Source organism: Balearica regulorum, chromosome 13 (genome assembly GCF_011004875.1).
Source record: "Balearica regulorum gibbericeps isolate bBalReg1 chromosome 13, bBalReg1.pri, whole genome shotgun sequence".
Taxonomy (NCBI): domain Eukaryota; kingdom Metazoa; phylum Chordata; class Aves; order Gruiformes; family Gruidae; genus Balearica; species Balearica regulorum.
The window spans coordinates 21,596,197-21,623,999 of record NC_046196.1 but is presented as its reverse complement, the minus strand read 5'-3'; the positions used below and the strand labels follow the sequence as shown (position 1 = coordinate 21,623,999).

At 45.3% G+C, this 27,803-nt stretch overlaps 1 protein-coding gene across 6 annotated transcripts; it reads left to right on the top strand.

The window, feature by feature from the left end:
* Positions 1 to 27,704, top strand: PDPR (pyruvate dehydrogenase phosphatase regulatory subunit). Of its 6 annotated transcripts, XR_012837563.1 has the most exons (19): positions 24 to 84; positions 974 to 1,273; positions 3,473 to 3,606; positions 4,584 to 4,665; positions 4,757 to 4,920; positions 5,935 to 6,056; positions 6,918 to 7,035; positions 8,394 to 8,543; positions 11,290 to 11,482; positions 13,043 to 13,167; positions 14,822 to 14,977; positions 15,080 to 15,213; positions 15,608 to 15,756; positions 17,063 to 17,175; positions 17,543 to 17,637; positions 18,297 to 18,386; positions 18,669 to 18,851; positions 19,752 to 20,551; positions 26,269 to 27,704. XR_012837563.1 is itself a non-coding variant. In XM_075765494.1 (18 exons), exons 2-18 carry the CDS (start codon positions 1,047 to 1,049, stop codon positions 20,154 to 20,156), a joined length of 2,640 nt encoding a protein of 879 aa, XP_075621609.1. In that variant the 5' UTR covers positions 1 to 84; positions 974 to 1,046; the 3' UTR covers positions 20,157 to 20,978. The 6 variants fall into 6 exon arrangements, 5 of the variants coding, with proteins under 5 accessions (XP_075621609.1, XP_075621610.1, XP_075621613.1 ...); XM_075765494.1 differs by lacking the exon at positions 26,269 to 27,704 and having other exon boundaries at positions 1 to 84; positions 19,752 to 20,978; XM_075765495.1 differs by lacking the exon at positions 26,269 to 27,704 and having other exon boundaries at positions 17 to 84; positions 977 to 1,273; positions 19,752 to 20,978.
* The last annotated feature ends 99 nt before the right edge of the window (positions 27,705 to 27,803 follow it).

Below are 27,803 nucleotides of genomic sequence, written 5' to 3'. Positions count from 1 at the left end.
TGACGCAGCGCGCAGGGGCGGCTGTCGCGCCGCGGCTGGCGGCCGTAAAGCGCGGAAGGTCAGTCAGGCCTCCCCCTGCCCCAGGTGAGCCGGCGCGGCCCCGCCGTCCCCGCGGCCCCGGCCCGTTTCTCCGGTAGCCGCCGGGGCTCAGCCCGCAGGGGGCCGCCCGCCAGCCGCCTGACCCGCTCCTCGGGGTCGGGAGCTCTAGAGGGAGGCAAGCGGGCCGAGGCGGCGGTTCCCCGGCCTCCGGGGCTGCCAGCGCGGCTCCGTGCTGCTGTGGCCCCCTTCCTGTCAGGTCGGGAGCGGGGAGCGTGGCGGCCCGTCAGGCGCCGTTGGCGCCTTTTGGACACGGTTCTGTGGCGTGTGGCAGGCTGCGGCTGAGAGAACCCTCCTGGGTGCAGCAGGAACCCGCCTGGCGCAGGCAGAGTCTGAAATTCCAGCTTTGGTCACTGGGCCGAGCTGCTCGAACCGCAGTCGGAGGGCCCGGGTAACGTCTTGTGGTAAAACTAATGCTATTGGAGAGCGCGCCTCGAGTTCCTCGTTCTAGTTGCTCTGATGACAGACTCTTTCCTTCCTCAGGTAAAGGCCTGACAACGTTAATAAGCTTATTCGCACCCTGTATTGACCTCAGCCTTTCCAAAAGATTTCAGAGCACGTGCTGTGCCTGCTGGAGTTCTGTGACCTACCTGTCGCTGGTGTGAGAACGTTCTCGCCATTCTTTTCCAGCTTCCGTCTGGTTCTTTGCTCATTGTCGAGTTACGCTGCCGTCGAGAAATGAAGCTGTAATGCTCTGTACCCATTGCACGATCTAAGTGTAAATCTTAATACAAGGCTATCGGTTCAGGGCTGAATAACTGCTCTCCTGTTTGTTTACTCATCGTTTGTACGTGACGCACCACATGATGTTTGTCACTGCCAACCTTGTGTATAGTAAGATAAGTAGTAACGTGATTCTCGTCTTTTTCCTTCCTAGAAGGAGTGGTACTGAGTTAACGTCTGAACACGTCTAGGTGGTGGTTTAAGAAAATTGACAAATAGCTGCCAGGATGCTTCTCCGATTACTGTCAGATGTCCGGTGGCGGGCGGCTAACCCGAAATGGAGAAGAATGACCTGCTCCTGGCGAAGTACCTCAAGTACAGCAGAACCTCACCCGGTTTCCTTGCCAGCACAGGCACAGGTTGTCATCTGTGGTGGTGGAATCATGGGCACCTCCGTGGCATATCACCTTTCCAAGATGGGTTGGAAGGATATAGTCTTACTTGAGCAGGGCAGGTAAGGGTTCCTGGTAACAAAACCAAAGAAACAGGACTCCCGTGCATATATGTTATTTCTGCCTCTTCGCCTGGACTCAGACCTGTGGAATAAACGTACTCTGGGCATTAGTAATGACGCTGCTTCCTCACAGCACAGGGCAGATTGCAAGGTGAAGGGTATCCCTTGTGTGGTTGTGGTGGGTTAACCTTGGTTAGGGGCCAAACTCCCCCACGGCCACTCGCTTTCCCTCCTCAGCAAGACAGGTAGAAAGCAGGCTGAGAAACCTTGCAGGTTGAGATAAAGATACGAAGATTGCTTACCAATTACTGCTGTGGGCAAAACAGGCTTGCCTTGGGGAAAATTAATGTAAAATAATTAAAGAATTACTTTGTTTCACGCCAGTTAAAATAGATTCAGGTAGTCAGAAACAAAACCCAAGCGTTAAAACACCGCCTTGCCTTTGCCGTGCTCCTGCAGCCCCCACTCCACCCTGAGAAGCGCAAGCGCAGGGGGTGAACCATGGGGGGTCTGGTCAGTACTGGGCTCCAGTGTGTGTCCTCCACGGGCTGCAGTTCCCATCAGGAGAACTCTGTCCTGGTGTGGGTTTTCCGTGGCTCACAATTCCTTTGGAAGATATCCGTCTGCTCTGATGTAATTCTGTAAAACACAGCACAGCCGGCAAAGATGGACTGTTCTAAGAGAACGAAAAATCTGTGTAAATCATCCGGCCCTTATTGACCGTCTCTAGAAGTAGGATGTGGTGCGTATATAAAGTAACACACCACTAGCAATGTTCAAAAGAGCTTGCAGGAGATGGGCAGGTTATAAGCGGACATCACTAAACATCACCTGTAAGCTGATTAAAGGCTCGGATTATCTAGTTTGTTGCAGGATTTGGCGCCTATCTGTATAAAGGCTAAGGCCATGACGGTTTGGTCGAATATGAGTCTTTGTGCGCTCCTCGGTGAGTTGGACGTGCAGTCTGTGGTAGAGTACATAGATCCTGTTGAAAGTTAACTGTACAGCCTTTACATGTTGTTTAGATTTCTGTTTCAGAGGTGGATTCGTGGTTTTTCAGTGCTAAGACTTTGGGGGTTTGAAGAGGTGTTTATTGCAGCAGCTTTTCTAACACTAAATAGGTGCCGAACTGAGAATATTTACTGTCTAGGTTAGAGCTTCCTACCTGATGCTGCCTTAAATAATTAGCTGTGACTCCTTGACTTTGCGTGGCTGGGAAGCAGGTACTATCAAGTTCTTTATAGTTGCAAAGAGAGGAAATTGTGAGTGGTGTCCTTCCAAGTGAAATTAGCTGCTAGGCTTCATTTGTCAGGAAACATAATCGTTTCTAGCCCAGGATGGGGGACAAATATCCCCTTACGAATCTCCATTGAGTTAGATGCTGTACAAGCTTGGTCCGTGTGTGTGCTCAAGGAGAAAGAAGAACATTGCGTTAGCAGAAATGTCTTTTGTGAAGCACAGCACGGTGAGACCGTGCTTCAGCTGTTTGAGTTGTGATTGAGTAGGGACGTAGCAAAAAGAATACCTTACTCAGCTGATTCCTAGGTTGAATTTCTGAGAGAATAAGGACACACCAGGCCAAAAGCAGCCGTGTTAAAGGCGAGTGGAAAAACGCGGGATTGCTTTAGCAGCAGGAAAGATGACTTGGAAGTATTGTGGAAGCAGGTTGCAAGGGAGATGCTTAAATCTAATTGTCTTGTCTATACCTGTCTGTGCTGCAGGGAGTTTTTAACAGGTTTCTATCTCTACAGCAGCCTTTCACCAAATAGCTAGACAGACAGCGGTTTAAGGGCAGTTTAAGAAGGGACAAGAAATACGTGTACCTCTTTGTGGCAGCTGCTGCACAGTAAAAGGGACCTGAATCTTTGCAGTTTACAGTAAGAACAATGCTCAAATTGAAGTTAATTTTGAGAGAAATCCTGCTTTGGAGAAAGAGAATCAGGTAGGCAGGTCGACTTCAGCATAGGCTAATTTTTTTCTTTTTTTTAAAAAGTGCTTTCCTTGAAAAATTTCAGTGTTTAGGACTAGTTAAAGAGAAACGGTTTTGGAATACAATGTGTTCCCAAAAGTGAGCTAAAGGAAAAGCATTCTAGAGGTTGCATTGACCTGCATCATCCAACTTACAGCTTTTGGTCTGATACGTTTGGGGGGTGCTCGCCTCTCAGCTGGATGAGACCTTCCTTGCAACTTCTCCTGCAGATTGGCAGCTGGTACCACTCGCTTCTGTGCTGGCATCGTGAGCACAGCCAGGCACACATCCATAGAGCTGAAGATGGCAGACTATTCAAACAAACTCTACCAGCAGCTGGAACAAGAGACAGGAGTAAAAACAGGTACTGAATGTGTAATTGTTGAGTAATTTTTGGGAAACTGAATCCAAGTATTGACACTGAACTATGAATGTAATTTTACAGTGGCTTAAGAGTTAGTGGTGCCTGTTCAAAACCGGTACACTTGGACTGAATCAGATGCTGAGGGATGTTGCTAGTGCAATCAGAACAAGAGGAAGAAGGGTATCAGATGGGCAAACCGAAGCCAGACTACCTGCAAACCGTGATGATATTCATGTTGTGTGTAACTTGGGCAAACATAGGTGAATTTTTCACAAGGACACTGAGAAGTATAGTGCAGCGACTGGAGCGAATGGCCCATATTCTGCACTGGTTCACTTCTCAAAAAGAGAAGGTGGTTTACAGAAGCACGAAAGCTTAGGCAAAGCTTTAGAAACCATCTTACTCTGGGTTTGCCCTAGAAAGAACAAGAAAACATTGTGTTGAAATTCTCCTCCCTCCAAAATGCTCGGGCATGTACCTGGTGGGAGGAACTTAGTCACGGAAGGAGTTCTGCTGACAAGGACTTGTGATATATGTCAGACTCAACGGAGATTAATAACTGTGCCTGTAATTAAGATTACTATTAAATCTGTTGCAGGTGGTGGAGTCACAAAATGTCTGCGATTAGTTGTTGAGGTTTTATTCTTCTGAGACTTATTAGATCACTTTTTTAGCCAGTAACCTCTCTCTCTCTTTTAATAGGTACCATGTGTTGTTTAATTTTTTTTTTTTATAAACATGAGTAAATGTAGCAGAAAGAGTTAGAACACAAGTCAAAATTAAATTGCTTTTTTGAAAAGTTGACTAATGCAATTTTTAATTACTAGCTGATAAGTCTTTAAAGTGATTTCCAGGGATTTCCAGGCTCCTGAGTAGTGGAAGCAACGGATCTGCAATTATGTTAAAGGAATGGGTCTGAGTTTAAAAGGAATTCAAGATCCTGTCCAAATCTGACTTGACTTTGGTCATTGTCATAGGGTACGTGAAGACAGGCTCTGTTTCACTGGCTCAGACTCAGGATCGACTAATCTCTCTGAAACGCATTGCTTCATCGCTGAAGTACGTATAAGCAGGAACGAGTACTGATTTTAAGTTTGCACCAGCTCTCCTGCAAGACTAATGCCGGCATTTTTCTTGCATTCTGTGGCAGTGTAATGGGGATACCTTGTGAAATTATCACCCCAAAGCAAGTGGCACAGCTCCACCCACTGATCAACATCCATGACCTTGTGGGGGCCATGTATGTGCCAGAAGATGCACTCGTGTCATCTGCCAATGTGAGTCTGGCTCTGGCAACCGCTGCCTCACGGAACGGTATGAGGTTTTTTTATCTATAGAGTGCTCTCCTGTGTGATAGTTATCTTCTTTCCTTAAAAGAAAATTATGTTCTGCATCTCTCTTGGTGTTCTAACTGAGCACTGAAGACCAAAACTCAGGTATTTCTATAAGGTTCAGATTCTTTAAACTCTACTTCTTCTCAAAAAACAGGCTGAATTTTCTTTTAACATACTGAATCTTTACAGATCTGCTATGACAGGTGAAGCACCAGTTTGTTGTCATTACTGGTTATATATTTCTCTGAATAAGCACACACTCTTTTATTGTAAAAACAATCCTTCATAGGACCTGACTCAAAATTACACATCAAAAGAGTTTTACCTACAAATGAAAAAGTGTGACTGAGTCCTTGTGGAATATTTCGTTGGGCGCATATGCTTTGGAAATGGGTTTGGAAGCGTAGCAATAAATGCTTTTTGCCCAACACTTTGGCAAATTTGGAGTGGTCTAAAAGTGGGAGAAGGGTTAAATATGGTAACAGAGATGAAGCTCTTTAAGGATGAAAGTCCATCAGATTGGAGGAAGCTACTTAGGAAGAGACCTCTCTGTTTCTTTCAGTCCAGCTTTTTTTGCATACTGTTAATTGATTTTTTTTCACAGAATGACTGATTTCCCATAAAAGAACCAGTCTTGCCATCTGCAACAACAGACTTTGTTGTGTAAAGGAATTGTAATGGAAAGAAATCCATAGCTGCGACTCTTGGGGTTTTTTTCATGTCATTGATACTAGGGTGTATTTATCACCCAGATTGTCACATGGGAAAAAAGTACTGTAACTCTTCACAGTCTCAGCCTTTTAATTAAGTTCAAATTGTATGCATGACATTTTACAAATAACAGGGTTTCACTTAAGAATTACTGGGTCAGGAATAGAAATTTTGTCTTAAAGAGAAAATAACCATTTAGGTTGAGTTTAAGGGTTGAATGTTAGCGGCCCAACACATTAGAAAGAAGGTTTGTGGTATGCTGACTTTCTTGTGTCCTCTCCAGGTGTCCAGATTCACGAACGAACGAGTGTTAGTCATGTCTCAGTCCAGAAGGGTCGCGTGGCTGGAGTCGAGACTGACAGAGGACAGATTCAATGCCAGTACTTCGTCAACTGTGCTGGCCAGGTTGAATTATTGAAATTTTTCTTTTTTTCCTTTTCGTTAAGAATGCGTGCATTTTCCTCAGGGTTTGGTTTTTTTTTTATTTTCCTAGGTTTTTTAATGGTTTGTGCTTTGGCTTGGTTTACTGGAGTAGATCAAAGTGATGTTATTCAGCTGTGTAGAGCAGCAGGGGTGTGAAGAAGGAAAGCAGTGCTTGCCATTTGCTTGGCACCAAAGACTGGGTGTTAACCTGCTGAGGAGCACCCTGCAGCTTGTTGGTACAGCTCTGCCCATGGTCTCTGCCCTGGGGGGTGCATCCTTCTGCCAGGAAGAATTTTGCTTTGGCTCTTAGTGAGACAGTAAAGTCTCTCTCTACCCTTCTCTCCCTCTGTCATACACACACTGAAATGAAAGTTCCTTTCTCTGTTGTTTTTCTTAGTGTCATGTCTTTTCCAGTCTGAAAAGACATCTGACAATTGCAGTTTCTCAGCTTGCAGCTGGCTGTCTTGTTAGCGTGGGGTCTTAGTGGTGCAGGCACCTAAACCCTGACTAGTCTGCTTCTAGAGGCTGAGCCTGGTGTTGACTTCGGTGTACCGATCTTAGTTTGCTTTTGTATTGTGAGTTGATACTTCTTAGTCTTGAATCAGGGCCTCGCTTTTCTAGATCCTATGTGAGGAACAGAAAAAGTCTTTGTCCTAAACAGTTCAGATTCTAAGCAAAGAGAAAAAAATGTGTGTTGGTTTAAGATTTAGGGGACTAAACCAAATCTTATTTGGCCTTTTATGAAAGCAAACCTGCAGAGAAGACCTATGCTTTTGTCCTGTCTTTTTTTAATTGGAGTTATTTTTCTTCTTTTGCATTCTAACATGCACGTTTTAATTTCAGTGGGCCTATGAGTTGGGCCACTCTGGGGAGGAACCAGTCAATATCCCACTCCATGCCTGTGAACACTTCTACCTCCTGACACATCCTTTGAAGGAACCTCTGGCAAGCAACTTACCAAGTAAGGATTCTTCAGCTCTGCCTCACTTTTCTTGGTGAATTATATCTGCCTTTCTAAGGCGATGCAGAGTTTATGACATAAAGGCCAACTAAGGGCTATCAGTTCTCCACTCATTTGGGATTGTGAGGTATATTCTAGATGAATTACTCTGAATATCCTCTTTCAGTGGTAGAATCTCTTTCCTTACTGTTGGGAAAGCTTTCGCTGCAGAAATTGATTTTCAGAGTTGGTCATCTTAGCAGGAGAATGACCTTGACTCTAGCTCGACTAGTAGGTGTGTCTGAGACTTGGATTGTTGCTTTTCTGGGCTGGAGAGGGTGCTAGCCTTGGCACTATGTTTTCCTTGCAGGCTGCTGTCCCCAAATGGCCCATCTATTCCTTTCCTCCATCTGAAGCTAAGGCTTTACAATGGCATTTACATGTCTATGAGCTGTAGGGGCAACCAAACACTTGAGGTAATTGCTCCTCCTCCATCTTCTGGCTTTTGGATCTCTTAAAGAAAAGCCCTTGTGTTTGAAAACTGTGGTTGGGAAGTAGAAAACTTTGCTTATTTACTCTCAGTTGTTAGCAAGAGTTTCTGCTTCTAGTGAGTAATGTATATAGTCTTCAGGGAATCCAGCGCTCTGACCAGAGGCCCTGAGTGCTTCACTTTTACTTGACTGGTAGTTAAAAAAAATACATACATACATACATATATGTGTATATTTTCACAGCTTTTCTGTACGTGGAAAAAACTGCTATGGAACATGTCAGGTGGAACATCATAAATGTTTCAAGTTGACACTACCACTGGAAAAAGCAATCCAGACCTGACTGCTTGTCCTCACCCCAGTGCTGCCCACCTTCTTTATGCTGGTGGCCTGCAGCAAACTGGATCCGTGACACATCCCCAGTTAAATTAACTGTTCTTAATAGAGGAGGAGAAAGAGGAGGAGGGCAGGGCATCTCTTGATGGAAGGTCTGGTTTTGGGTGCGGTTCTGGTGAAGCTGAGCCGATATAATTGCTGGTCTGACTTCCTCTTGTGTCTTCCCGCTCCTGGTGACGCTGTCCTGCTGGCTTGGGTGCTCTTTGGGTTCAATTCAGTGTACTGTGCTGCCTGAAAATTAACACGCGTGGTTGCGGTGGGAGTTCACGCGGGTTTAGTAATCTAAACTGGCTCACCGAGGGGTGACTTGAGAACCAGAAATGGTGCGAAAGTGTGGGGTTTTGGGACTGAGACTGTCCCTTCTCGTGGCGGGGGGCCACGAGCTTGGCCCAGCCCGTCACCAGACCTCATCACTGGTGTTTGTGGAATGATAGCCTGAGGTAGTTATCCCTTCTCTCACTTCCCTTCCCGCCTCTTTTCTTTCCTCTGCAGCTATTGTAGACCCAGACGGCAGGATCTACATACGCAACTGGCAAGGTGGCATCCTTTCGGGAGGCTTTGAGAAAAACCCCAAACCTCTTTTCACGGAGGGACGGAACCAGCTGGAGATTCAGAACCTTCAAGAAGACTGGGATCATTTTGGTATGTTAGGGAGGAAAGATTCCCACAGCAATGAAACACGTGGCTTCAGCAGAAGGCAGAGTTAGCAACAACGTGGGCTGTTGCTGGCCGGCTACCCTGTGTCTGCCTTTACCTGAACAGTGTGGGAAAGATGAACGTTCTCTTAAATTCATTCATCTCTTTATTTGTGTAAAACCCCTTTACCAAGGACTACATTGATACCTGTGTAGTGTTTAAAAACACTCGCTAACCCTCAGCCTGTGTTAATTTCCTCAAACGCAGCGAGGTACTACATAAACTTTCCAGCACTCTTCTTCTGTTTCGTTTGATTTTTGACCATCAGTGCCACGTGCTGCTCCTCTTGTGATGCTGTAGGTCGACACTGTTGTCCTGCCACGTAGCCGTGGTGTTTGGTTTCTGCAGCTCTCTCCAGCAGTGACTGCCGGGTACGCTTTCCTTGGTGGCGGTTGCTTTGTGGACAGAACTTGGTATTGTTGCTTCCCAGACTTCATCCCACCATCAACAGTGGTGGTTTATTATGTTCCAAATGTTCTGTCTTTCTCTTCCCATTTTATTTGATTCTTCTTTTATATTCTCTATGTACTTTTCCACGGAGGGCTCTTTCTGTAGGAAAGAACATAGCACAGTCTATGAGTCCCCCTGTTTTTTCTTTTTCTTTCCTCTTTTATGCCTGGGAAGTTTGTGTGTGCCCTCTTATCTTCAAATTTACATTTTTTCTTTCAGGAATCCAGTTTTCTCATGTGTCAGAGCTCTGTGCGTCCATTGTGAATGCGTGTGGCTCTAGGCACAGATGGGCTTTCACTGATTTCTTTCTGCAGTGGTAGTGTGTTCTTCCAGCTACTCCCCAGGTTAAATTGATTAGTTTTACTTTAGTTTCTGGAAGATACCATATTGATACCGTAAAAGTTGAAACTCCAGGGGGTGGAGCTCTTTTTTGTGCTGGCATACACTAAAGGCATTTAGATCTCTAGATGCCTGCAGACTTGCTTGAAGGTATTAGCTTTACTACTGAGCTACTCGAGCTCTGCACCCTCTTCCTCTTTGGCTTTCTAGGTACTGCTGAAATGAAAAGGCACTGCTTGCTGGCACCCACAAATTGCCCACAAGTTTCAGAAGCAACTGCATGCGATGTTCCAGTGTTACCCTTTTTTATCAGTTCAAACATACCGCACGGTTGAGCAGAGTCAGAGCTTATTCAGCCAATATTTGATCCTTTTCTAGGGCTGCAGTTCCTGCGGTTTAAGCTCTTGCATTACTGCTTTGATCTCTTTTGTTGGAACACCTTTTGATTTTAAAATAGCCTTGTACAGTTGCTTAAACGTTGGGCTGGATATGAGAACAAATCTAACACTGATCCTTCTTTTTAGCAATCAGAAAAAAAAAGTCTGTAACTACAGGCTCTCCCTCTGGAATTCTAATGCATGAGAGGGGGAAGAGAAAGAGCAGGTCAGACTGTTTCTGTTTGTAACTTCTTAGGTAATGTGAAATCTGATTATTTTACTGCTTGTGTGTAAAGCTGAGGAGTGTTGTTAGTGCTGAATCTTGAGGGCTTTCATCTGGAATACTATGCAGAGGTAACTTCTGGACAAGAAAACCAAAGTAGATAGCTTATCCCTTTATTAACGCTCTCAAATGTCAGACTGTGAAGAATTGCCGAAGGAGCTTTTCAGCGTGACTGGGCAATGAAGTGGCAAGGAAATTCAATGAGGATAAATGTGAAGTGACGCAAGTGCATGGAGGTGTGCAGGGATGGTCTTCTTTTCACCGTATAAAATAATGGGCTTCGAACTGACCTTGGGGTTGTATCAGTTCTGTGAAGACATCGGCTCAGCGGCAGTCGAAGCAAAAGACAAGTTAGGAATTATTAGGAAAGGAGCAGAAAGCACAATCTTTATGCAATACTAAATCCTTGGTTTGTGAGATACTAGTTGTTCTGGAGGGTGTTGTCTCCAGAGGGTATCATATGACTGGAGAAGGCCTGGTGGAAGAGCAAGAGGCTGATCAAAGCTTGGAACAGTTTCCAAGCGAGGAATGACTGAGTGGGCTGGGAAAAAGAGATGACAGAAGGGAAATAAATGAAGGTCTGTGAAATCTTGAATGAGATGGACAGGATAGATGGGGATCTCCTGTTTGCCGTCTCTTCTATTAGGCCAACTGGGAGGCATGAAAAAAGGTTAACTGAGTATGAATTTCAAAACAAAAGGAGGTGGTTCCTCACACAACAAATACTAAACACATGGAATTCCTTGTCAGTGTCTGTAGGATGTTTTCATGAGTTTGGGGAAGACTGATCAAGTACTAAGAAGAGAATTCGATTTTGGAGTTACTCAGTAGGGAAAACATATCAGGTTTTTAGGAAATCCTCTGAGGTGCTGGTAAGTGGAGGCTGGTAGAGTGCGTGGGACAAGCGTCATAAAGATTTATGGTACCTGTTCTTATTCCTCACTAGGTACCTATTTGATGTCTGTTCTTAATTGTTTTCCCTAACGAAACTGAACATGCTCTGGATCGGTACAGCTGCTTTTATGGTATACTGTGGGATCCATTTTGAGTAGTTTGATTCCAGCAGGTAAATGGTTTATCCCGCAACTGTTGAAACATGGAAGCAGGTTCCATCTGTTCAGATAACAGCATGCCTCTGTCGTACTGTCCAGTTTGAAGGTGACGTAGCTGAAATGCGTCGAGACTGAAGGCTGTGACTTTTTTGTCTTTTTTTTTTTGTTTGTTTGTTTATCTTGGGTCCTAGAGCCACTTCTGAGTGCCCTTCTGCGCAGGATGCCGGATTTGGAGACTCTGCAGATTATGCAGTTAGTGAATTGCCCAGAGTCCTTCACGCCAGACATGCGGTGCATCATGGGAGAGTCACCCACCGTGCGGGGCTACTTCGTTCTGGCTGGCATGAACTCAGCGGGTGTCTCATATGGTGGGGGAGCAGGCAAGTAAGTGGTTTATCACTGTTACGTCTGTGAGTAAGGTTTTAACCAAGAAAAGAGACTGCTCAGATGATCCTTCTGTATAGAATGTTCTGGTCAGTATTTGTTACCTCCTCTCTGACAAAGACTCCTCTTTCCTTTCCAACACGAGAGGAGGAGCAGTTGCCATGTTCTGATTGTGTTATCCTGTGTGTATTCCAAATCTGTGCTGGATTCTCCTCCTATCCTGCACACCCCTCCTCAGGCATCGCATCAGGGTGATCAGCAGCCTGCTGGGGATCGAGTACACTTCCTTAGAGCTAACTGGTTTGATGTTGTTGTCTACCAGGAAGAGATAAAAGCTTAGCAAAGCATATATTCCCTCATCTTCTGCAGTGCACGATCCCCTTTAATTTATTCTTTGATTGAAGTCCTTAGATCATTCGGGTTGACACAGCAGTTAATTTCTCTGAAAGCAGAGGGAATCTGATGCAGAGGAAGCACCACATACGTGATGCCACTGCTGCCAGTACTGTTGAAGACCATCCTCTGCCAGTGAGCCAAGGATGGAATCATTTCCCAGTAAAATCCATTTCCTGTGTTACAGAAATACTTTGACAGGCATATAAGTGTGATCCCAGCAGCAAAGTTACTTGCAGAATGATCATCACTCCCTCTGATTGCCATTTGGTTTTGGCAACCCTGCATCCCTTCTGCCATACGGCCGTCTTAACAAGCTGCTCATTTTTCATGGCAGGTGTTAGTATCTGCATTTGTCTCCACTGGTTTCTGTCCATTGTCTAATAATTTAACTCACCAGGGAAGCAACTCATGATTTTTTAATTTTTTTTTTTGGTCGTATAAAATATAGAGAATCTTTGCAGTGAGGTTCTCTTACGAATCAAAATACTTTCTGAAGGTAAAAGCACTATTTGTCCGTTTGTTGCTACGGCCTCAAGATAAGCAGCTTAGCTTGCTAATGTAACTTCTAATGATCAGTCTCAAACCCCTTTGTTTTTCTGTTTACTGACTGTGAACAGATCCTTCCGCTCTGCTTTGGTCTGAGCTGCCTTTGTCCTTTAGCTCTGGAGCATGCCTTCCTCCTTCACTGCTAGAAGTGTAGCTAAACATAACTTGGCTGGCACCTCGTGCTGAAATGAACGCTGTCACTGATGGTTTGTGGCTGAGCCTACACCAGGTACAGAACAACGACAAAGCAGTCAGCCTCCTAACTCCAACCCAAACGTACTCGGCACCTCCTTTGGTAACGTAGCCCGAGGACTTGACACAGCGTCAGCCAGGCTACCTGTCCCAGGCTCTGGCTTCGTTTACCACGTGTCCTTAACTTCCTGCTGCCCATGTTTCATCCTAATGGGAAATTAATCATTTGGAAATCTGGTGGATGGGTTTTATGAAGGGAAACCTTCCCGATTCTGCTAGTATTTAGAATACCAAGTTAGTTGTCTTCTCCCTCCCTACTGCAAGGTATTCTCATGTCCAAATTGCCTTGCTTCTGACTTCAAAGCTAGACTTTTTTCCCTTAAGGCATTGCCTTATATCTCAGTCTTTCTTTACTTCTTCCAACAGATACCTGGCAGAGTGGATGGTAAATGGGTACCCATCAGAAAATGTCTGGCCTCTGGATTTGAAACGTTTTGGTACCCTTCAGAGCAGTCGCACTTTTCTCCGTCACCGTGTGATGGAAGTAATGCGTAAGTGAGGTCTCTGCATTCGGTGCCGGGTCAAGATGTCCAAGATTTTCCTCTTTGCTGCCCTGTCTCTCTTCTGTCATTGCTCTGAGAACCATTTTCCTTCTTCCTGGCCTCCTTTGTGGCAATACAGCCTCTTCCCAGGACAAAGGAAAGGATGGGGGTTTTTTTGTATTAGCGGGGTTCTTAACTTTTCTTAAAGAAATGCTGTTGGTACCGTGCTTGCTCCTGTTTCTCTGCTTTGCCTCTGGTATGGGGAAATTTGTGTGTATCTTTCTAGGACTCCAGCCTAATTAAACAATACCAAGGTCTTAACTGGGAGTGTTACGCTGTCTCAAACATTGTTATTCTTTGCACATCAGTACAGCGTGGAAATACCATCGCCTCCAACTTAGGAGTATGTGATCCAGTTACCTTATGTCATTCAGGAAGTCTTCCTAGATGTATTCTGCTTTCTCCTGTCAAAGCTTGCGATAAATACTTTGCTAAATAGATTTGAGATGTCATTGTTCCTGTCTAAATCCATACTTAGTTTCCTCCTACTGTTTGATTATCTGTCCTGACATAATGCGGACAACTTCTTTTCAAGTTTCAAATAGAAGTACGAAGTGCTCCACAAGCTGCAAAACAGGAACGATTATTTGAATACCAAACCTAAACTAAAAACACGTGTTTGGGTGAAAGCAGAGAAGTTGGGTAAACCTCTTAGCCCTGCTATATCCAGGAAATGAAAACCTTATGCTTTGACCTTCCTCCCAGAAAAATCACTTCATACTCTTGGCATTGTTCCACAGTCGCTTTCCAATACAAATCTTGATTCTGATAGCTACAGAATCACTCTGCTTTTTACAAGATAAGGACTATATTCAATTTCTGTGGTGTTATGTTCCCATTCTAATCTATTCTTCCCTCCATCCACTTTTTCAGGAGTACCAATACCCGATAAAGCCAATAAAGTAATTAAATCGTTAGCTATGAGGCAAAACCAATAGAAGCATTCAGTAAGAAATATTTGACTCGTCTTCAGTTTTAAGCAGCTTATAACTTATGTAGAAGCTCAACATTTATAAAGAAGTATTCAAGCATCCATGAGTTATTACTCCCCACTGGTAACCAAGGAGGATGCTAAACGTTTATTAGGGTAATTTGTTTTCTAAATAAGAATATTCTGTATCGGCTGAAAAGGAATAGGAGCCCTCCAGAAAAGCTTCTATAATTAGAAAAGGCTTAACTGCCAATATTTAAGACAGTAAATTAGATGATCCTTGTAGCTGTGGGCTGCCTACCCCAGCATTAGTATTGTCAAGATGATAAGTGTCTGATACAGTGCGCTGCCAGGGAAGAATCAGGCATAATTAATGCTAGTCAGCATGACTTCATGAGAAATAGAGTTTTTGTTATCTTGACAGTATTGTCATGAGACCACAAGTATCTATAAATATAAGTGTTCTGCGCAGATACTGCTACTGTGATTTTGAACGGCTATAAATGGATCGAAACAGATTTGCCAGTTTCCAAAAACTGCAAAGGAAGGTCAGAACTGTTTTGAGGGAATTTCATTAATGGTTCAGATATTAGTAAGTATGTTTATTGATAATCTGGGAGAAATTTTTAGATAATCGCTTTGCCTGCTAATGGATCTTTGTGACCGTTGCAGCCCTCATGTGTGATCTGAAGGTTCCCCGCTGGGACTTCCAGACAGGCAGGCAGCTGCGTACTTCACCACTGTACGACCGTCTGGATGCACAGGGAGCTCGGTGGATGGAGAAGCACGGATTTGAGAGAGTCAAGTATTTTGTCCCACCTGGGAAAGGTGAGATCATATTTTCCTCTGCCTAGCACATCCCTCCTGATCTGTGCAAGATCTTAGTTCATCCAGTTTATGAATTGTCCCTTTGATTCTCCTTTACGTTAGATCTGCTGGATTTGGATCAGAGCAAAACCTTTTACAAACCAGACTGGTTTGATATTGTGGGTTCCGAAGTCAAGTGCTGTAAGGAAGCAGTTTGTGTCATTGACATGTCGTCTTTTACAAAGTTTGAAATCAGCGTAAGTACCTAGGAAGTGACAAAGCAGCAGCCTGGTAAAGGTGGCCTTTAGTTTACTGTTGACTGCTTTTACAAAAGTCTGTGTCTCCTATCGAGGATAGCTGGAGGAAGTCAAGCTGTATGACCAAATTCAGGTTGCACCACAATATTTAGCACAGATAGCTTTTTGTCTGTCGAGGGCCCGGTTTACAGAAATACCAGCTTAGTCTATAAATAGAATTTGACCTCTGGCACTGCGTCACCATTGTATCCTATTACACTCGAGACATCGGTGTCACTATCATTACAAATTGAAAAAAATTAGGCCAGGACGTTGATGCGATCTTAAACTGCCCCAGTGGATTTGTGTTGCTCAGACGGCTTGTCTGACTTTCTCTCCCTTTCAATTCACGTAGTCGACGGGAGACCAGGCCCTGGAGAGTCTGCAGTATCTCTTCTCGAATGACCTGGATGTGCCGGTTGGGCATGTTGTGCATACAGGCATGCTTAACGAGAAAGGAGGTTATGAGAATGACTGCAGCATCGCACGATTGAGCAAACGCAGGTAGGTATGCAGACAGCATCTTTATCCGTCTCCCTTTGGGTGTTAGAAGAACCTCTTAATGAAGATCATAAACCTTTTTTTGCCACTGTAAAGAAAAAAGTCGCAATTCTCCACTTACATTCCTAATTCAGCAACCCGAATGAGAGGGAGCTCCTGAATTTATGAATATTGGGGCAAATACGCCTTTTTCTGGGGCTACGGATGAACATAGATTTCTACAAAATGTTAGGCCTTCAGGTGTTTAACTTCTCAGTTGAAAGATTGTTTTCAGCAGTCATTAGGGTCATTATGTCATTAATGTAGGTAATCATTTAAAGTGCAAGCCGAACGGTTCCTCATTGGCTCCTAGCCAATCTCGTTGGAATTCCATGCTCAAAATACTATTTTTTGATTATTTCAACTTGCCTTGCAGTATGGTTACTGTAATTCTCAGCTCTGCAGTCTCTCATGATTATTTTCTGTGCTCTCTGGTGCAAACTGACATGATCACAGGATCTCATCCTCAGACTCAACAGTTTGGGCTCTCTTTGGCATTTAATAAAAAAACCTTCTCGTTTTTCAAAACTTTTTCAGGGGCACGTCCCAGCTGAGTGTTGGGTTTATTTCTCTAGACTGTTTTCTATGTGTTCTTTCATTGTGTTGGTGTGAAAACATTCTTCTTTGCTGCTCTTTCAATTAGAAACAGCTTTTCTTTCTCTCCCTCTTCTATCTGCATTCATGTATTGCTTAAAAGTATTGTCCTTCGCTGTGTGAAACCAGTAGCTTTCCTCCTTGCCTAGTCACTTCTGCAGATGTTATCTCTCTCAATAATGTACTTTGACTCGCAGTTGTGTGAGAGAGACTTACACAAGTAGCTCATTTTCACATATCAAGTGGAGTTCTGTTTTTAGAAACTGTTAATAATAACCACCATTGTGCGTGAGAAGACTTTTGCTGAAGCAAGAAATTGCTGGGTGAACCAAGCGCTCTTCTGACTGTCGGAGTAGACGAAATCACTGGTGGTGAAGAGCTGTGAATACCTTCTGCAAAATGATCGTGACTTTTGAGATACCCTGTGAACTTTCAGTAGAACTGTGTTCCACTTCTAGTCATTTCTTGTCACCAGAGCACTGCTGATGGGGTTTTTTGGCATGAGGAATGTGATGGCATCAAGCCAGAGACTTTAGCTGTGGTTTTCGCAAACCAGCTTGTTTTGGTCTCCTGTTAGCTTGGGAGCTGCTGAATGGCTCCATTAGTTTGTGGACAAAGACTGAACTGAATCATCTCGTGGCTGTCTGTTCATTGTTTTTTGGTTTCAATTTTCCAGCTTTTTCATGATTTCCCCGACTGACCAACAAGTCCATTGCTGGGCCTGGCTGAAGAACCGCTTGCCTGATGACAGCAACCTGACCATGGAAGACGTGACCTGGAAGTACACGGGTAAGAAACCACTGAAAGCAGACCTCCTTACACAGCCTGAAATCACAAATGGTGTCTTGTGCCGCGTGCCAGTTAATTGTTTAAGGTGTCTAGAGTGGAGACTGGGTGTCCTTTCCAAACAGTTGGATGAAAACAGTGATTCAGATACTTCCTTCTAGCAAGCCATGAGCTGGGAGGCAGCTTTCCTTTCCTGTGGACTGTCTGGAGAGAGAGTTTAATCACTCTTTCCTCCATTCGTAAATGTAAACATACCTAGTAGTTCAATAAACACTAAGAGTTTAGAAATTGGGGCATGTGTATATGCAAGTTAGACACCGGGCCAGACTTGTCCAGTCTCATCCCAAAACTGTTACCTTCCCCTCTTTAGCTCTCAATCTGATCGGTCCCCGTGCTGTGGATGTCCTGTCAGAGTTGTCATATGCCCCGATAACTCCAGAACACTTTCCCTCGCTCTTTTGCAAGGTGAGTGACTGTGCTTCCTTCCTCCTTCCTCACCCTGCTAGATTTTTCAAAGCATGTGGGGAAGGGAGGGGAGGAATTACATTTTGGGTAGTTAGGGGGGAATTTAGAGGTACCTACGGGTTTACTGCAGTTACTGAGCTTAGGTTGGTAATGAACTCGCCAGCCTCACTTTAACTACTCCTCTTTGGGCTCTGCTTCCTAAATATCTAGGTGAATATGCATTTGTTTTGATATTCCACGCACTGCAGGCTTGGTGCCATTTGATATCTTGGCATATTTCATATACTCAATTATGAAGCTGTCAGTCAGAGGGGCAGCTGGGATCGGTGACTCGGGAGTTATCATCTCCTGTCCCGTTACAAGCCTGAGCAGATAGCTGCTGCTCAACTTCGGTCTTGTATCTAGAGTACAAGCCTGTGTCCTGATCTAGTTCCAAGGCTTATTGCCAACTGTCATGAAGTGATTAAGGAGTCTGGATAATGCGGTATCACTATTTGAATTTTTAAGTTTAAATTCTTTGCAAGTATGTGCTGGTGGCGAACTGCGGTGAGGAAGGGGAGAGAGGGCTGGCTGGTGTGGTTTGCGTTACGCATTGCGCTGCTCCTGGATCTCTGTGCTGTGTTCCAGTTTGGATGATTTCACCCCCTCTGATTCTGCAGGAGATGAGCGTGGGCTATGCTAACGGCATCCGTGTGATGAGTATCACTCACACAGGAGAACCTGGATTCATGCTTTATATCCCCATAGAGGTAAGAGTACACTGTAGCCTTAGCTCATTAAAACAGTTGCCTGCATGCATAATCAGAAACACTTTCCGAGTTGACTCAAGGTAATGAGATGTCTGGTCTGTACCATGGGAAAGCTGCCTGCAGGCTCCAGGGGGAATTTCCCTGCTTTGTATAGCATTCCAGTCGGGCAGACCTCTTGTGCTCCGGAGGCAGAGCACTTGTAACGTCCGTGGTGGTGTGTCAGATGCTGTTTCTCTCTCCTGGTGTTAGTCTGCAGCTCTGTGTTTCACCCTTCTTTTGCAGTACGCCCTTCACGTGTACAATGAGGTGATGAACATGGGACAGAAGTACGGGATTCGGAACGCCGGTTATTACGCGCTCCGCAGCCTGCGCATTGAGAAGTTCTTTGCGTTCTGGGGCCAGGATCTGGATGCTTTTACCACTCCTATGGAGTGTGGACGCGAGTTCCAGGTCAAGCTGGAAAAGGTAGACCACCTCCTGCACTGGGGTGGGTGGGAGAGCAGTACTGAACTGAAAAGACGGTCATCCGGGTGGATAGATGTGTCTTTTTTTTTTTGACAGAGCTGTGTGCACTGCACAACTATAACCTATATTCTTGTACTTTAAAAAAAAGTGCTAGAAATACCAAAAATATTCTGTCTTCCTCCTTCCTGGGCAGCATTCCCATTGATCCGTGCGGTGTCCTGTGTTGCTCACGTGTGCGATGCTCATTGTAGCGAGGGTGCTGTCTACGAGTTCACGTTTCTCCCAGCTGTTTTCCCAATCTGATGAAGCAAAAGCCCGCCTGTGTGCACCAAGTGGCATTTAATGAAATTAAATATTGAGGATAGGCGCCAAGAACAGGTGTTCTCACTAAAACAGGGGAGTTCTCTATTTTTATTACAACGTAGAGCAGTGTAGGGTTGTGTCCTGCTTGTGGTGGTGGCAGGTGCCACCTCTATCACTTCCTTGTTGCCTTCTTTGCATGAGCCAAAACAAATGCTTGTGTCAAATAATTCAGAGAAGGGGATGTAGTAATTAGGGACAGAAATTTCATATGTAAACCAGTTGCCTTCTGGTTTACAGAACATGGTAGACTTCTGGAAAAATGGCAAAAGCTGGAATAGTGACATGTTTTCAGCACGGTGGAAATCAGAATGAGTTTTTTAAAGGCTTCACAAATATCTTTTAGCATCTGCAATAACAAACATGACAGGAAAGCTTCTGTCTGAGCTGGGTTTCTTGCCTGTAGAAGCAGCCTGTCTTGGTGTAGGGCATGAGTTCCAAGCGCAAATTCACCTTACGTCAGTAAGCTTCTCTGCTGAAACTCGGCAGCTGCTGCAGTTCGTGTTCCTTTCATCAGCCAGTTCTTCCTTTTCTCCACAGGGAATGCAGTTTGTTGGCCAGGAAGCACTGTTGGAACAGAAGCAGAACGGTGTGTACAAGCGCTTTACCATGTTCATTCTTGAGGACCATGACACAGATACGGACCTCTGGCCCTGGTGGGGGGAACCCATTTTCCGCAACGGCCGCTACGTGGGCAAGACCACCAGCAGCGCCTACAGTTACACTCTGGAGCGCCACGTCTGCCTCGGCTTCGTGCAGCACTTTGACGAGCAGACGGGAGAAGAGCTGGTGGTGACAACTGACTTCATCAACCAGGGCGAGTACGAGATCGACATTGCTGGGCAGCGCTTCCAGGCCAAAGCCAAGCTCTACCCCTTCAGCTCCCTCTTTGCGCACCGTCGCCGCAAGGATGAGGTGGAACTGAGCGGCTACCAGAGGGAGTAGCGCTAACTAGACCTGACCCGCTCTTTTTCCCAAGCTGGAATCTTCTGCCATCATCTTCCAGTCCTCTCTCCTCACCCCATGTATTTTTTTTTTCCTTTTCCTTTCTTGTCTTGCAACTTTTAAACTTTTTCCAGTGTGTTACATTTTGTATATTTTAAAACTTTAATTTTCAAGCTTTCCCCATCCTGTCTGTCTCCCTCCCTCAACCCTTTGCTTGCCAGGCCCTGTGCCCCAGTGGATGAAGCACAGTGCTGAGCATGCATCCAGAAGTCCGTGGGAAGCCTGTACAGGAGTGAACCCCACCAGAGACCCTAACCTTATGGTGATGGGAAGGGTTCAGTGAACCCCTGAGGACTACACCCTTCCTCTCTCCAGCGTAAGGCGTGGGACAGCAGGTATTTGCTGCCTGTAGTTCAGATGAACGCTGTGACTTCACCCTGTATATCGCGTCGTAGAGGGGTCGGTGCGTCGATGCACACAGCAATAGAACGATCAGCTACCTCACTGGCACGAGAAATAGCGTGTGAGCAGCAGCCAAGAGACAGGGTTTGGTATAGTCCGGCCTGTCACTGCCCCTGTTTGTCCACCAATTATTTTTTTTTTCCCTATCGGGGAGTCAAGTAGATTTAATCATCAGATCATTGAGATGACAGTAGAGCTGGTAAGTTTGTTGTTGTTACCGTGACTGGATTTTTTGCGTGGGGGTCACTGAAACTAGATGGCCTTCTATAAATATAATTGAAGATCAACGCGTGTGTTTCACTCCTATAAAGGAATGGGATTTGTTTGGGGTTTTTTATTAGCAAAAATACTGATTTCTAACAAGAGCAGATGTTAGTGTTTAATGTTAATAGCAGTGTTGGAATGCTGCTTCTGTTTTGGCCGCACAGTGTACAGTCTCTTCGGAGATTTTCTTTCGCTTTCCTTTGTTTATATGAGTCAGTCCAGTTCATCTGGCGAGGTTCGTGCAGTGCACGCAAGTTTTGTGTAAAACTGGTGTTGGTATGGGGAGCTTGAGCAGCAGGAGAGGAAAACATTTTGTGTTTTCCGCTGCCCGTGGTTATTCTGAAATTAGAGGAAAGGACCCAGCATTTGTCTTACCTGTGGTGCTGGTAGTATTGCAAGAAACACTGGGTTTTCTTGAGCAGCTCAGCAGCTCCTGCCAGACTTGAGAAGTTGTCTTCTGTTTTTCTCCTCAAATCTGTTGCACTTCTTACTTCTCTGTCTTGGTAGTACCTCAGCTGAAGGGATTGAGTAGAGGGAGTGTGGAAGTGGGATTACACATTGCCTTCCTTCAGCGAAGCTCTTGGCCGTCGTGTTCCTCATACAGATGCTTGAGACGGTGCAGCTGGGGTTCACCCCTTCTTCAAGCATCAAAATATGCTGATTCGAACACTGATGGTAAATGGTAAAGAAGGGGAGGATGTTGAATTATATTGCACGTGTTTACATCTTCCTCTTTTTCTTCTTCCCATTGTGAGCGCAATCAAAAGCAGAGATTCTCTTTATTTACTTGAAAAAGGTCTGTTAAACCTTTTCCTGCCTTTGTCAACTGCGTACTCATCATGGTCTTTCTGCTCCCGCATCTTTCTCTCTGGAGTTCAAACACAACCTTGCAGTGATGTCTGCCTGCCCTGTCAGCCATGATAAACACTTTCTCTATGATCTAGGACCCTTTTTGGGCACTTTCTTTTCCAGTTAAATGACGAGTGTCAGTAGTATGAGCTCAAAACCTTGTCTGGTTCTTGTTTTAAGTTTGATTTCTGCTGCTTTAGTCAGGTCATGCCTTCAGTTGTGTCTGTGGTCTGTCAGTTCATGATGCAGATGTTCTCAGCATGCAAAAGCCATTGGATGGCCCTAAGGCAGCAAAGGTGAAAGTCCAAAACTTTTACCCCTTAAAACAGGTTGTCAGGGCAAGCTTCCCCGTCCAGGGTGATGTGGAAGCTGCGATACCAAGGAGAGTCAGGAAGGGGTGTAAGAGAATTACGGATTTGAGCATGTGGTGCAGTAGGTTGAACGTAGATGTCACTTCTTTGAGCGTGCTCTCCTTCGAACGGTGAATTCCTTTGTAGTGCATGATCTCTTCAGGGATTTCAAACTTACTTTCAAATTGATATGTAAAAATTCCCCGGTCTCTGAAACGTAGTGACCGTAGTAGGACAGCTTTTGGAGATCTTGCAGTTGAGATTAGCCTGCATCACTGTTGAAGGTGGAAACTGTAATTTATTCCAAATTCCCCTATAATTGCTCTCTGACTTAAAATTTTACCTGGTGTGTCAGGAGTATTTGCTTAAATGAAAGGTTCATGAGGCATCTAATAGCAATTGAAAATACAATTGTTCCTGCATGTCTTTCCTGCATAGAGGGACGCTGCCAGTGCCCCTGTTCCCGTGCTGGATGCATGTACCAGGGAGGACCTCTGCTCCACCAGCCTGTCACCTGGGAATTGCGCGCCAGGTCACTCCAAGATACTTGTCCATCCTGTTGTCCCTCTGTTGGGTTTACGGGACGATGCTGTGCCTCCCTTATTCAGGGAAACAGGCATTCAGCCAAAGAAAGAGTTTTATACTTGATGCTTAGGATGTGTCTTAGAGCAGCCTTTCTGATCAGAGTTTATCAACCGTTTGTTGTTGCTGGTGAGGCTTGATACTTCTTCAGGAGAAAGCAAAGTATTCAGCCGAGGAGAGCTAAAGTGCTTAATGCAACTCCTGAAGAGAGATTTTTAGAGATTTTTAGATCGAACCAGTTTGTTCTCTGCAGAATTGGAACTAGTTAAGACCAAACTGGAAAGTTAGCAGCATGCTGTCCTCTACCAGCCACTCGTTCCTGAAGCAGCATCGAAGTTGCAGCCAGATTATTCCTCCTTATGATTATTTTTTCTTTTCCCTAATTTAAAGGTGCCTGTTAGTTCCTCAGAGAACTTTTGATACGGGTGTCTCTTCCCACAGCAGTTCTGAACAATAAAATTGTGTTTTGTGAGCTACATTTGTCATTATGTCTGCTCAGGTTTATTTTACGTCTAGATCTATTGGCTTTTCAATGCCAGAAATAGAGAGTGAAAATAATTTTCCATCATGCCAATAGATACAGCAACACTTTCTGTAATGTTATGTTTGCTGATTGAGACTTAGAGATAGATGGTTTGATAATTATCAGTCTTGCAGCTCATTAACGCCTACTCTGGCTTTCCCTGCTATGAGTTCTGGTTCCTGTTTTGTATCCGAACCTGTAGTCTTCGGCTGCTGTTCAAGCTTAGTCGATTTAATTTCTGCCAGTTATTTTTAACCTTATAATGTTAAAGAATAGTTTGCTTTTACCGACTTGAATACCCATCAAGGGGATAATGGGAAAGCATGTTTTAAATTAGCGGTAGATACTGAGAGTGAGGAGGGTCCTTCTAGTGTCAAGTTATCTTCCAGAGGTATTAAACGGTGATGTAAGACTCTAATCCCTTTATCTGATGACTAGAAGTAGAGTGCCTAAAAAAAGAACAACAAAATCAGTTCAAGAGTTTACCACCTTTAGTACAACTTCAAATTAGAAAATTAGAAATCGGATCTTGAAAGCTGCTATGACGCAGTCTTAAGGCGGTAAATAGTGTGGACTATAAAGTTATACATCATGGTTCTCATCCTTCAAACTGCCTTAAAATGCTTTCTGCTAAGAAAGGCGGTTTGTTCTCACGCTGCACAGTAAGACTATGAACCTTGGATGGGAAATACTAAAATAGCATCTCCCTCCTCTGCAGCGAAAGGGGTAACGGCCTCGTTCTGTGCTGCAGCAGGTCTGCCCTGCGCACCTCGTGCGTAGCGTTGCAGGGCTGTTCTCAGTTCTCTGAGTCGTCCTGTCCAGAACGGGGACAGTCCTGTAGGTTTTGTTCATGCGGGCAAGAAAAAACACTTGAAGGGAAGCTAACTGGAGTTTAGTATGAGAAAATACTTCCTCTTTTTAGCCAAAAATATAATCCATTTTAGAATAAGCTTGTTACCCATCAGTGACAAGTATTAAGGAAGGCGTGGCCACACTTGGCACGTGTGGGTTTGGTTTTTCTCACGCCAGAATTCAACATCTGAGTGGGTTTGCTGGGCGACAGCAGTGAATCCATCTGAATGTACAGCATTCCTATATGTTGGGAAGGGCTTGCTTTCCCAAGTGCCCTCCGTAGTGTGGGGAAGCCTCTTCCATGAGATGATTTCTCCAGAGGTATTCCTGTTGTCTTACCCTCGTTGCATCCTTTCCCAAGTCCTTGAGCGAGTACTGAAAGGCTTGAGTAAAAATGGTATTAGAGAAGAGGGACTTTATTGTTCATATTTAACGATCTGAGGATAAAATTAAAGCAGTCTATTGAGGAATGATGTTTCCTGTTTCAGCGATTTTCACATCTGTCTTTGCCAGACTTAGGTGGTTCTTGTGCGGACTCCAGTGTCCAGATTTGATGTGCCTTGCTGGACAGTTTCTCCTTATTTTGTGGCAAGGGATGGGAGGCCGTGTGAAACTGGCACTGCATCGCCAAGTCTTGGCGTAAGCCTGGGTTCCTCCTTTCTGCTGTTACATTCAAGCTGCCACGGATCTTGCCGCTTTTCCTGCGGCACCTCCAGCCGATGCTGCTGCAGGACCTCTCACGCGCGATGTTCTTCTCTTGGTTCCACCGAGTTCCATCGTCTGGGCCAGGTCGGCTCTGGATCTGTGTCTCTGCATTGATTTAAGCTCTTCAACTTTTAGTTGGTGCAGATGCCAGCACCCCAAGCCTCAGGCGCGTTTGTGGCCACTGTATGTTCCATCATTTAACCCTTCCTCTCCCTGTGCCGGGGTTTTCCCCGCTGTCCTTAACGCTTCCCAATCTCCTTCCCCAGGCAGCTGAGCACATTAGTTCCTTTGGCTCATCGGAGAGCGAGGCACGGCGAAATAAAAACAGGCAAGGGGATGGCGGAGAGGCTGAGCTGAGGCGGAAGGAGAGGCGTGATAGTGGTTGGATCCTTTGCCCATTAATCAGCCGCTTAATACCATTCCTGGGGCCCGGATTCCCAGCTCAGCAGCATCGTCCTCTGCAGCCTGAGTGACAGCAATGGCTCCGGACAGAATCGGGACAGCGTTAGCGAGGAAGGGAGAGCAGTGCTGGCGCTTGTTTTCCAACGTACGTTTCCCTCTATCATTTCTTGTCCCGATGAAGGAAACCACGTGGAAGAGGTGGGCAGTGTGCGCACCAGATTGCTCGAAACACTTGTGTCTCTCTGGCACGTTCTTGCAAGTGGTGTCTAACTGTAAAGGTATGGCACTGACATCGCTAACCTTGTTCTTCCAGCACGCTTTAACCAAAACGGTTACGTTTTGGGAAGAAATCTATAAAAACAAGGTCGTTTCCATGTTTGGGAGGGGTGGGGGGAAGTTGCTTGCAAGGACAGAAGTCGTTCTTGTTTAAAACAGAACACTTGGCTGCTGATAGTGTCCAGCAAAACGTTCACAACCTTCAGATTTGTCTTCCTAAATGATTTTATTATAATACTTGGTCGAGTTGATTTCTGCCCATTTTAGGATGCTTTTCTTTAACTGATTGTTTGGATTTTTTTTTTTTTTTTAAAAAAAGCATTCAGGGAACAGGACTTGGGGGTTAATGCTATCAGATGACTTCAAGCTGTCTCTAAAAAGCATTTGAAAATTTTCTTTGCACTTTAAACTTCCCGTAAGCATCGCGATCGTAGTGTGCTTATAGCCCTCGGCAAGAGTAGTCTTTGCATTTGAGAGGGGGGGAAAAACCCCCAAACTTTAAATATTTGTAAATGCCTTAAAGCTTTAGGTGAGGTGTTTGGGCACCGGTTGTGCCTGCCGTTTGATTTTCTTCCTGGAAAGCTGCGTGCTGAGCGGACAGAGCAGCCACAAAGGTCGGCAGATATTTTTGAGCAAGGCACCGGGGACGGTGGAAGCTGCTGTTGCAATATGCTGCTGGGCTGAGGCTGGAATTTAGTATTGAACTAAAGTAAAAAAGCTGGGAGCCCTGTGCCTGTCTGTGCTGACACCTTCCCTTTTTATTCTTTTTTGTTCCCCTCCCCCCGCCCCGAAATGGATTTATTCACAATATTGCACATGCTATAATGGCTCTTCTTCTTTCTTTAAGGAAAGAAGCCTGGGCTGGTGTAGAGTACTCTGTCCCGTTGCATTAAAGGAAACAAAATTCTCTGCTTGAGCGCTTCCCTGCTGTACCAGCTGACATTTGCAAGCAGGAGTCAGGAGAGGCGGGAGCGGAGGGGATCTGCTGCTGCCCGTAACGTTTGTTGAGATGGCTCTGAGACTTCTCATCTCCCATTTGTCTCAAAGCTCTGCTGGGTTCCCCATGTCAGGCTGGCTGCTGAGTTGCAGCACAAAACAAAGCGCTGCTTTGCAGGTATGACACGCTGGGCGGATTTCCTTTGTTCGGAAATACCGCCTCTTCGGAATAAGGTGTCTCCGTGAAGAGGAGGGGTAAATTATAATGAAAGAGGCACCGGAAAAAGGTGTTCACGTTAATATTTATTGATTTGTCAGTGCACGTAACAGCCGATCTTCCCTCGTGGGTGCTTGACACCTGCTACGAGCAGAGCAGGTACTTGGGAGTGGCCAGCCGTCCCAAATGGGAGCGTGATCCATTTTGTGCGTACGGATTAAAATCCCGCGCTGGCACCTTTCACTGCAGCACTGCCAAGACTTCTTCCACACTACATATAATTTTCCCTCCTTTTCCCATAGTGTAACAGGTTTCACTTACACCCTTCTTCCAGTCTAACCAGAGGCAGACGAATGTCCCTGAAATCCTTGACGGGTTTTCCTGCATCTCATGGTGAGCCTCGCGGCAGGACGTGTCCCTTCTGCCAGAGAAGCGACCCAAACCGTTGCTTCTGGTTATCGGGTGCACCAATTTACTTATCCAAAGCCGCTTCGTGTTTTTTAATCAATCTCCCGAGACCAGATTTTAAAGGGCTGGGAGGACTTCTGAAGTGTGCTACAGCCGAAATTTTAACAACAACTAAAGTTTGAACCTGTGAAAACATTTTTCTAGTGCCTTACGCTTGTGAATGTTGTGCAATGGATGTAGCTGAGGTGGGACAGAGCAAGGAGCAACTTCAGTAGCGCGGTTCCCCGTCCACTACAGCCATCTCCCTCTCCCCTCGCGGGGTCTCGGCAGGCGGGTGCCAACAGATCGTCCCTAGCAGCGAGGGGATGATGCTTCCCCCCCCCCCCCCCAATCCCTTTGAGCTCTGGGTTTGTCGAGATGTTAAACTGTCAAACCTCGTGCCGGGTGGTCTGCCTTCGAGAGGGGCGGTGGTCTTGCCTCTGCCGGTTTTGGGTTCGGAGAGGTTTAGGGGAGACAAAGCTGCTCTGATTGCTCGACCCCATCTGTGCTGGAGGATGGGGACAGTTGTCCCCAAACGCACAAGTCTGGGTGAGTTTGCTGCTCTCCACTGAGGCCACGTTGTAACGTATGCTGTATTTATATCATGCTTTGTTTCATTTAATATTTTGGTTGGCTTAAAAGTTGCTAGGTTTGTATATTAATAAAGAGGCGTTTTAACTATTCCCGAATTTTGCGATTTGTTACGCAAGAGCCTTGGGTGTCTTCCAGGATCCAAACCCCCCCGGTCATCTGGGTGGGATCCCTCAGGGACACCGTGCCTG